Source organism: Cyprinodon variegatus, unplaced genomic scaffold (assembly GCF_000732505.1).
Source record: "Cyprinodon variegatus isolate N-32 unplaced genomic scaffold, C_variegatus-1.0 Scaffold365, whole genome shotgun sequence".
Lineage (NCBI taxonomy): Eukaryota > Metazoa > Chordata > Actinopteri > Cyprinodontiformes > Cyprinodontidae > Cyprinodon > Cyprinodon variegatus.
In genome coordinates, this window is record NW_015150818.1 from 452,222 (window position 1) to 463,137 (window position 10,916).

Here is a 10,916-nt window from a genome sequence, read left to right on the forward strand (position 1 = left end):
ACAGAAATATTTTCACTGTTAAAAAAATACAATAAATAAATAAAAAACAATAATATTTTGAGGTTGTATGCTGTGCCCAGTATTAAGCAAGCTTGATAAAAAACTTACAAAATTAAAATTAAGTGTTCCTTCCTTGGCTATGCTTTGCAGACATAATAATGACACTAGCCAAACCAGTTAAGCAAAATTAATTCTCAGCAGCTGCACCTGTTAAAAAAAAAAAAAAGTCTGACACTGAAAAATGCACAGAATTATTCAATCACAGTGTTCAGAAAGTGCATTTTCCACTATTCCGCACCTTCGATGGCTGTATCGATACTTTTGAAAATGAGTATTGTATCCGGATACAACGTTTCAGTATCAATACTTTTTTGACTATCGATACTTTTGACAACCCTAACCATGACATCACAAAACCGGTAGGTGGCAGTAGTTTTCTTTGACATGGGATGTCTCCAGTCCAGCACAGTCAAATGAAATTACTCCGAATTAAAAACACATCATTTATTGAACAGTATGTAATAATTTTATATTTAAAGTACTTTCAGGAGTTTGAATTCTGAATATGACCGGGCTTTTCCTTTAAATGCGTGTAAGAACATGCACGAGCCCATTTCTCCTCGTGCATGCTCTGTTTAAAAGTTGCTATTTACATTACATCGCTCATACAAGCTCACTTTCCAAATGATTTGCAATTTTTCCACTATAACAGACTCACGACTGGTAGGTGAAAATGGGGTCGATCATGTAGGACGGCCATACGTAAACATATCACCAGAATGATTGACAATTAGGAGGAACACTTATTTTGATGATCCATGCGGAAAAAGATTATCTACTATACCTTTAATATAACACCATGCACAAACACTTCTATCTTAATAATGGACCTTTAAGTATTTTGATTCAGTCTCTTTAGGTTTCCTCCTAATTCTAATATCTTGATTTTCATTATTGAATTTAACTTCTTCGCCAAAACAAATCAGCAATAGGAAAGTCCTCTTGCTTTGTTAAGGTACCTAAGAAAGAATCTGATAGTTGTGGTTACTCTTAATCACTATGCAAACCTTGTGAATCTTCCAAACTGTTCAAAAACCCATTTCATTCAAAAATCTTCTGAGGTGGTGTGCATCGATGTTGCTTTCACTATACTTTTTCCTTCCTCTAAACCTTCAATTATGATGCCTGGATAGAACACTATAAACTTTCTCCCCTTGTGGAGGATTCCAAAAGGAGTTGTTTCTACATGGTATCAGAACAAATAAAGTTCATGTCATGACAAGCATTTGAGACTTTTTTTTAGAATATAGTTTTATTTATAATTTATAATCAGCAGATACAAAAAACTAACTGTATCCAAAATGTGCAATAAATCATTGATTTTTCTTCTCCAAAAGAAAATACAAAAAGACTACCTACTTTGGAAAGTTAACAACCAATGTAAACTGGAGTAAACTGGTTATTCTACAGAGGCTCTACTAATTAATACTAATTCTCATTTAATTGACTAGTCATTAACAGATTGTTTTTTTTCTCTGCTCTCCCAAGATGACGACCAAGTCAAAATTTATACATACATCTAGAGCGACAGCATTCTAGTTCCACCATTGTTAAATACAAGGCAAGGATATCCGAAAGCAGCACAAATGTGTAAAACACATTAAAGAAATGTTCTCAATTGTACCAATATCTTAATGTGAGGAAAATGGGGGGAAAAAAGGGAAGGCTTTGTCCAAACATGATGCTGTAAACAATTATCTTCACTCACCGAGATGCACAAATGAGAGGAAAAAAAAAAAAAAGAAAAAAATTTTTTTTAGCATGTTAAGTGCTTAACAGCTGTTACTAATTCAAATCAGCAGTGTGAACAAGCGTCAACCTCTGGAATCAAACATTGAAGGATTTAATTAACAAACATACCATCGGAAAAGGGTTTCTGAGTCATAATCAGATGATTATTTCAAATTAAGAGGGAATTACAATTCAGATGGGTTAAACATTGTGTAAGAGGAGCCTGACATTGTCTGAAAAATGTCCTCGCATACACTGGAGGGTAAAAATACATTTACATCCACATTCTCGCTGTGATTCCATACCTTGACAGCCAATTAGGGATAGCTTTGAAATAATGCTGGTATGTGGCCCCTTAAAAAAAAAAAAAAAAAAAAAAAAAAAATCACAGATATGACAAAACATTTTTAGTCTTACAGTTATATAAACACATGACAAATCTGTGACTTTTTCTTATAAATCACCATCTGAGGGAAAGGCTGGGGCAAAGAGAGATTCAACAAATGTTCAAGTGCAAATTATGTGTCATTGTAGTCCTTATGTTCCCTATGCTTTCAGAAACTGGTCTGCAGGCAGACAGAATAAAAAAAAGATACCTCAGACAAGCGTACATTCCTTTTGTACGGCCCCATCCCCCAGATGGCAAATGTCACAAACAAGAAATAACTCAAACACTGTAAAAAGGAAGAAAATACATTTCTTGTACAAAAAAAAAGTCCAGCCCATATTTGTGACAAAAAAAAAAGATCTCTCTATACAACCAAAACACATCTTAAATCCTTCATTCCTATACAACTCAAAGCTTTAAATCGCTCAGTGTTTAAACATGCAACACCTTTTAAAAGATCCTATCTAATTTCCACTGTGCTTCCTCGGACAGCCTGCAGCTAACTACAGCTAAAACTACTCTAAAAACCTACCAAAGACCATTTCCCAATACTTTTAAGGACACTGATGTAAAATAAAAAAGGATGATCATTCATATAAAGAGACAATTCCCTGTCAATTATCCGTATAAAGCACTTACGTAGGGTACTGTGTGCTCTTCCCTTTACTCTGACGCCATCAGCTGAGTATAGAAATAACATGCGGTAGTGCAGCTTTGACAGGACAGACTTGAGAGGATATGAAAAGCAATTAGAGGGAAGGAAACGAATACCTTGAGATCTTTAGACACTAATGACGGTATGCAGGTTTGATTGAACTTTTTTCACATGTCAAAACCTCGACATCCATTCAACATCGAGGACACTCCTTGATCAAGATTTCCCCAATTTTGTTTTTCCCAAAATTCTGCACATCTTTCCTAGGTCAGTGTATTTTCAAGCATTGGGTACGGCTAGCACTATGGATTAGAGATGCATCGAGAAATCCTCTAACGCCCAATACTGTGCAATGTTCAACAGTCCTGACCCGGGAATAGATGACCAGAAACTTCCAATTCCTTCATTTTTTGGCCGGATTAGAAAAGCAGACGTTGACATTAAACAGATGGTGTTAACAGTATTCGGTGTGGAAGTCTGTGATGGAAGGCGTTCAAAATAAATGGGAAGCACCGAGATAAAAGGAAACAGTCATTTGTACATGTACAGGTAACCAAGGCTTAGAGAGAGGAAGGCTGAATGGAGTACAGAAAGATTTTTTTTTTTTTTTAACAGTTTCTTACGTCCATCTGTCATTTTTGGAAATCTGAGTTAAGGGCATATGTTCTTTGGGAAATGTTAGACAGCCAGGTGCTGTTTTAATATTTACTGTGCTCACTTTAAAAAAAAAAAATCTGAAGATCATTCATTTTTTTTATTTCATAAAATACTTGTCTCACATACCATGTGATGTCACCCCAGCTCCCAAGAAAACATAAGACTACCCCTCATGCCAAAGACACTAGGGAGGGGCGTTTTAATGTTCTTACATTTATCCCTGTTTTGTAAAGAAAATACAAATCTGCTAGATTTAAAAAAATTTGGTCAAAACCATTTTTTCTCGGTGCATCTCCAACGCTAATTAAGGTCAAATTCCAGGTGATTCCAGATTCTTGTGCAATGATTGAGCGCAGGCCTTTTATGCAGGCAAATATATTTATAACCTCTGATACTGTTTGTTTTTTTTCTCTCTGTTTTAACACCTTCTCCCATGTGGAGTACTCAGCATGTCTTAAAGCTTTCCCTACATGCAGACAAGTCAAGCGTTAGTGAAAAAAGTTACACCTGCAGTGGAGATTTTGCAGTTTCAAATGCAGAAGGTTAGTTTCAATGATACAATATTTTTCTAATCCATTCATTTAGTTGATGCCATTTCTAGAAAAAGCACATTATAATCCAGCATCTGAAATACCAGTTGGCTTAAAAGTTGCATAATGACAAAATGCAGCCATACTTTTTAAAGCTAATTTTCAGACCTAACTGTTAAAAAAAAAACTCTGACCAAATTCGGACATCTTTTGCTACACAGCGTTAACTTCTTTTGTTACGAACTTAGTACTTAGCCATACAGGATTTTCATCAACACAAACCTGAATTGAATTTCAATTATTGTTCAGGGCGCCGTTCTTAAGGACAAAAAATACGTTAGACCTTACATTGTTTTAAATGTAAATTTTCAATTTGCAAAATGTTATTTTGCAATTTGCATGACTATAGTTAAGCTGAAAAAAAATGAAATGCTGTTGGACAAAAGATGTACAAAAGCAGTCAGTCTGTAGAGATGCCAATTGTAGCAAACATTTTTTTTTGTTACCATTTCAGCAAAAGACATTTCAGTTAATAAAGCAACAAATCTTTAATTCAAAAAGGAATTTTATTTTTCTCACTGGCCCAACTTCACTGCAGATAATTAAGGAAATTTCTATCTATTTGCACAGCTGGACAGTTCATATAATCATACATCACAACTGCCAAATGTCTGCACTTCATTGTTTCCAACTAAGCTTACTTTGCTTTTTCCCTCAGCTATATTTCTGGAATAGATGAATGCCCGTTTTCCATCAGCTCCACCCCACTCATCCATTTTTTGCTGCCCCGGTGGCTCCTTTTTTTGGGGGACCTGCTCTGGAGTATGGCTAAAAAGCGACGAACAGTCCGCAATGTGTTAAATAAAAATATGCGTGACTAGCTGCATGTCGGCGATAGGTTGATGGGTAGAAATGAAAGGTGTAACTTGAGGTAGCTGAAAAAAATGACAAGCCGTGGATTTCAACAAATCACCCAGACTATTGAAAGCGACTATGCAAGTATTATGGAGCGGGTTAAACCTAGAAGCCAAATGCAAATTTAAATATCTTACTTCGCTTGTTTGTGCTTGCAACATATCTTGTTTTCTTTTCAAACCATTTGATAAAACATATTGGACTCTCAATGGGGTCATTTTAGGTTTCTAAAAGATGATCATTTTTTAACCATTTCTAAATCATAAACCATGCCTCAAGGCTGAAAAAACATCAGTATTCTGAATTACACGCAGACAGGCGCTCTGTATTTATTAAGCCAAGTCAGCTGACTGCAAACAAAATCAGCTGTAGAGATATATTTCCCCAGAAACAGATATAAACCATGGTGAAACTGTTCATGCGATTGTTTAAAGAGAAATAAAACACTAAGAGCTTCTGAAATAAATCCTCCTGCAAACTCTGAGGTTGCAGGAGGATTTATTTCGGAGACACTTTGTTGAGGTGGAACTTGGAAGAGTCAATGGAATGGAGGCATTCAGAGTGGGGCGAAGCTGGAACCTTGGATGGAAAAGGGACATACGTGTTGCTGGATCCAGAACCTTCTGAACACCAGCAAATAAAACCGGACAGAACACTGGAATGGACAGGGTCAAAAAAATAAATCAAGAACCATCAGAACCAACTGTCTCAAACTGTGGTTGTCTGTAAACCTTGTGTTAAAATCTTAACTGAACACAAAAGTGCAAACTGCTATCTGCCCTGTCGTTTTCCTCAGTAGTGCTTCTCCTGCAGGTAATCTTTCATCTTGTTGGGTAAGGGCAGTTTCTGGATGAGGTCTATCCTTGTATATTGCCTAATGACAAAGCGGCAAAGATACTGCAGGGAGCGCACTTGCATAAACCGAGAAACGGGATTGGTTAGTCTGACAGGGTAGGTTGCAGACCCTGGAAGGCGAGACCTGGAATAACAAAAAGCTCCGTTCTCCGAGTCTTTGATGGAGTGTTCGATTAAATCAACAATCGACGTGTGTCCCTCCACATCAGGCTGCTCATAAAAGCTGAAGCGTCCGTTAGAGTGTTCGATGCGTGTATGGAGAGTTTTGCTCTGGGATCTGAAGCTCAGGCTGAGCAGGTACCTGTCGTCCGAGCTATCTCTGACCAGAAACGAGCCGTCGGCCAAGTTAACCAGTTTCTCCTCTGCTTCCCACCGTGTGATAGGACCCCAGTACCAGCCCTGCCTTGCGAGCTTCTTAAGCTCCTCTGTTAGACTAGTGACGACCATCGGCCCACTTGTCTGGACTGAATCATACACCCGACTGACTCCGGGAGCTGAACTTGGGTCAAAGTTGAGATGGTGCCTTACTCTCTCGGCTACCTGGCTGTCTGTGGAGCTGAAGCTAGAAAAAGTCCTAGGGATGTGTGCGTTACTCGTCATGGGCGGCAGAAGAGGACTTAGGGGAGGTGGGACCTCCGCCCGCGAGCTTTGGAGCACCATCCCGGCAGAACCTAAAAGAATACTATTAACTGAGGTTTCCATGAAGAGATCTGCAGGCAACCCACTAACCAGTTCGTGCTCATCTGGTCCCTGCTCAGTGTGGAGGGACCCGTTGTCTGCCTCTGTCACTACCTCCATGGGAGTAGTGCTATCTAGGCAAAAGGAGTGGGACCCTTCTGGGTACATTCCATCATCTGAAGGCATTGTGTACTGGATGTAGTCCTGGGGTGTCAACCCCAGCACCACAGGCACATCATTTTCATCAATGTTTAGGTGCAGCTCACCATTTTGTGGTTGTTGAAGATACTTTATGGACTCTGCTTGTTCCTGAAAAAGCCCTTCCATCTGGAAGTTATGAAATTCTTTATGAACACCATTTAAATTGGGACTTGGGCAGGGAGAGTGGACCATAGCTTTAACCTTAACCTCCATCTTGATGCATGCCTCGTCAGAGTTGACTGGTCGCAAAGGCCACGGCGAGGGGCTATAATGGTGACTCCGTAAGGATGCCGATCTAAGCGGTCGCTGGGCTTTCACCTCATTGCTGATGGGCACAGAAGAGGATGAAAATGCATCGTCGTCATCCACCGAACACAAAGCCGAGGAGCCACCCTTTGCTTTCGCCTTCTGTTTGGCAGAAAGCCTCCTCTTTAACGACCCCATCAGACCCTCGCTTTTCGATCGACTTTTGTTTTGACCTCCTTTCTCTTCCTCGCAACCGAGATCGCACGCTGAAAGGTCTTTGGTGTAGCAGCCGCCAAAAAGAGATTCCTCCTTTGAAAACTCTGTTGCCACTGAAGGCTGCTGGAGCATAACAAAGTCGCCCTCCTCTTTGCCCTTTATGTTGAGGGACTTTCGGATCGTCTTAAAACTTATCTTCTTCATTCTGACGGGCCCTCCAATGTGGGGGCATGGGACGGCTCTCCTGGTATCCCGATGAAAGCACTATCCACAACGTCCTTCCATCAGGCCACATGAAACAAGTCATCCATACAGCGGATCCAAAAATCCCTGAAGACAGAAAAAGACACACCTTAGTTTGATTATAGTTGGTTACAAAATAATAAAATGTTTTATTTACTGTTTTATACAAGTTTTTTTCCAATTAGAAAATAAATCCTATTAGATAGATTTTACCAAAGACAAGATTGGAGCTCAAGCATAATTTCCCCAAGGTCTCACAAATACCTTGCTATGTAAAGTGGGGTTTATTTCAGTCCTGCAAAACTTTAGAATATCAAATCCAATATGTTTTTTTTTCAACTAAAGGCAACAATATCTTTGCAGCTGCAGAACATAAAAAATGCATAAACATTAGCAGTTTGCAAAGGACACATTCACTGCATTTGGTGGTTTGCTGTGAAGCAATGCATCCATGTTCAGCATCCAACAAATCACACAAATCGGCTGACCGCTCAAGATACACCTCATCATAGATAGATAATATAATAATTTAATTGTAAACATTGGGAGCATTATGATGACAGAAAGAAAAAGGAGAAAAATTACAGTAAAGTCAAACAACATCACAGAGTGTTTTGCTATAACTGCAAAAAATGTCTCAAATTTTCAAAACAAAAAGATTATTTATTAAAGGCATCCTAGGAAACTATATAAACAACTGCAATTCTCAGATTTGAATTCATGCTTTTGCTAAAAGGGTATGTTTATTAATACTATATGCATAAACAAACATTTGTTTAAAAGAGGTATATCAGTTATACAACAACACTCTTAAAAAGAGAAATTCAGGGATTTTCTTAGGCTGTAGTGAATTGTGTTGCCATATATCTAAGATAAAACATGATAAGATGGTATAAAATAAAACCTGATTAAAATGTAATGGAAAAAAATAAATTAAAAGAGGATAATAGAACATGTATTATGTCTAACCAGAAAAGATACATTTGCAGAAACAACTTAATCTGCCCAACTATATGCACAAAGTAGAAAATACTTTAGAATAAAAGTATTTTGAACCTGAAACAGGTCTCTACCCACCAAGATTAAACTGAGCCTAAACTGACCTTTTCAAGGATGATTTGAGAGGACTTCATAGATCCAGAAATTTAATCAATTTCCTATGTTTGACTAGGACAGATTATGAAAGGTTATAAAAAACAAAAAACAGTGCAGCTATAGAGCAAAGTCCCGTTTAGGTCTGTGTAGCACCTATGAAACTACAACAGCGAGAATTTTTATAGGCCTTTATTAAAAATATAATGGGAACCAAATTTAAAGAAAGAAAAACGCAGCAGTAAACGCCATGGGATGGTTTATATGCCGGCTGAGGTAGTGAGAGGTGATTCTCAGAGAGGGATCTGTCAAGTTTGTCGACTATATTGTTTTTGTTTTTTTCATAAAGGAGGAGAGAGATAAGCTGTTGTTACCTGCACCATCTGCCCCTCGATTTTTTTGTGAGGCTCAAAGATCACTATTTTACTATATCAGTTTTCTGACCTCCTGAAATTTGTCAAAGTATATTTTCTGTCTCGAGGAGAGTGGTAAGCTGTGCTTTTCTCTACTTTCCTTCTGTTTTTGTGAGCCTCAAAGAGGATATCACTATTTTATCTGTTTTCTGTCCTCCTGAACTATTTTTTTTTTTTTATGTTTCATGGATTGATTATGCACAGGTCTGTCCCTCTGCAACTCCAAACCTGACTGCTTTCCCTGTGATTGATAGATTTTACTTTGTAATTTCCCCAAAGCGGATGTGTTTTACATTGTAACGACGTCTTTTTTCCTGTCAAACCCATAAAAATGCTGCTGAATTGCTGCTTGGTCAGACTAAAACTTAGAACAAACTTTGCCATTTTGCATGCACAGAATATGTATAAAACGAAATTCCATTGCATACAGCTTATAAAAGTGAAATTAACAATTACCATTTAGAGTGCAGCAGTGATTAGAATCTAAACACTGTAGGAGAAAAGAAACCAGTTTAAAAACAGAAAACAATAACAGACCTGGGGGTCTATCTCAGTTGGAGCTATGCAAGCCCCTTTTCAGAAAATCCTGTCAACGTTGTCAGACAGTTTTCTGTTGGATCAGATGCAAAATCAGATTCAGTGTGCTTAGGGCATGATCACTAGATAATAAAAGCTGTCAAGAGGTTAGTGAGGCTTATAGCAGTTTGAAAATTTTAAAGACACTATAGGCAAGGATAAATTACAATTCTTGACAAAATTGTTTTGCAAAATCCATCTAGGTTTGGAGAACATGACAGGTACTTAAAATCCACACTAAAGTTGCTTATCTTGCATCAAAAAGGCCAAAGACCAAAACAAGTCCATAGGAAAATGTTCGAATTGTATACTTTTTCAACAGTCAGGTCCGCTTTTAACAAGCAGGACTACAACCACAAAGATATGTCTGCCTCGTGAGACTCTTAAACAGAGCCAACTGATAATCAACAGCTTCAATCTGATTACTCACCATTATCTGCAGGAAAATGGTGACTCAGTTGGATGGGTCAGATTCCACCTCCTCCACCACCTTACTCTTCCTGTTAAAATAAACAGAAGCAAATTCATATGAAAAAATGTTAATTAAAACAAGCAACTGCATTGTTAAAATTGTGCTAGATGATAAAAAAAAACATTAAACGATTGTATGATTGTAGATGTACCGTTAAAGTTAGCCAGGTATGCCCTGACATGAAAAGGCCTGGGGACACAAAGCATGCTTAGAGGTTAGCTTTGCTTCTTAGCTTTCCAGTTATGTTGCAAGTTTAAAGTAGAAGAATTTCCCCACTAGTTACACTTAAAAAAAAAATACAAATAAATACATACCACTAAAAAGAAATGCACAAAGAGATGCTCGTTATTTCACAAATGTAAAGAGAGCGCGGAAGCAAATATCAAACTGCTGTTAGCAAAGCTGTGCAAAGTAATTTTTAGACGTCTTATAGAAAAGCAAAAAATATATAATCTCACCTTGATGGACCTGGCTCAATTATTGTCCAAAGAAATTCATATTTTTAAAGGGGATGATCAATGAAAACGCGACGGTCAGATGTTTGCTCCTTGTTGGCTAACGTTAGCCTAGCTAGTGCTACCTTGCTACCAATACCAGTTAGCTTTAGTAGCGTTTTTATGTCGCAAACATCCCCGCCGCCGTCCCTTCCATTCAGTTTTGCACTACAACAAAGTATAACAACACGGCCATTGGCGGACTTTGCTAGTCTTTAAACAAGGGCAGAAACTGGAGAGTGAAAACGGCCCAATTCGTGAGACATCTTTTAACCTAGGTCGGCTAGCTCTTTGTAGCTCACGGCCTCTTCCTTTCTTCCTTTGTTGCCTGTTGAATTCTGGGAGCAGCAGAGTGGCTGTGTTTTCACAGGCAGCGAATCAAACAGCAGCAGCGAGTCACTACATCCACTAGGCAGGCGCACTGGAAGCAGCACAACTAAAAATATGATGATAATAATAACAATAATTAATAATAATAATAATAATAATAATAA

The 10,916-nt window shown here is 38.1% G+C and overlaps 1 protein-coding gene across 2 annotated transcripts; it reads right to left on the reverse strand.

The window, feature by feature from the left end:
* Window positions 1–3,901: 3,901 nt before the first annotated feature.
* On the reverse strand, window positions 3,902–10,772 carry socs6 (suppressor of cytokine signaling 6). Of its 2 annotated transcripts, XM_015386355.1 has the most exons (4): window positions 10,387–10,772; window positions 9,887–9,956; window positions 9,418–9,490; window positions 3,902–7,462 (listed from the first exon to the last, which is right to left on the reverse strand). In XM_015386355.1, the coding sequence occupies exon 4, from the start codon at window positions 7,334–7,336 to the stop codon at window positions 5,729–5,731; it is 1,608 nt and encodes a 535-aa protein (XP_015241841.1). In that variant the 5' UTR covers window positions 7,337–7,462; window positions 9,418–9,490; window positions 9,887–9,956; window positions 10,387–10,772; the 3' UTR covers window positions 3,902–5,728. The 2 variants fall into 2 exon arrangements, with proteins under 2 accessions (XP_015241841.1, XP_015241840.1); XM_015386354.1 differs by lacking the exon at window positions 9,418–9,490 and having other exon boundaries at window positions 10,387–10,771.
* Window positions 10,773–10,916: the final 144 nt, after the last annotated feature.

Coding starts and splice junctions, on each gene's coding strand:
- socs6 (XM_015386355.1), bottom strand. CDS start 7,336: ATGAAGAAGATAAGTTTTAAGACGATCCGAAAGTCCCTCAACATAAAG.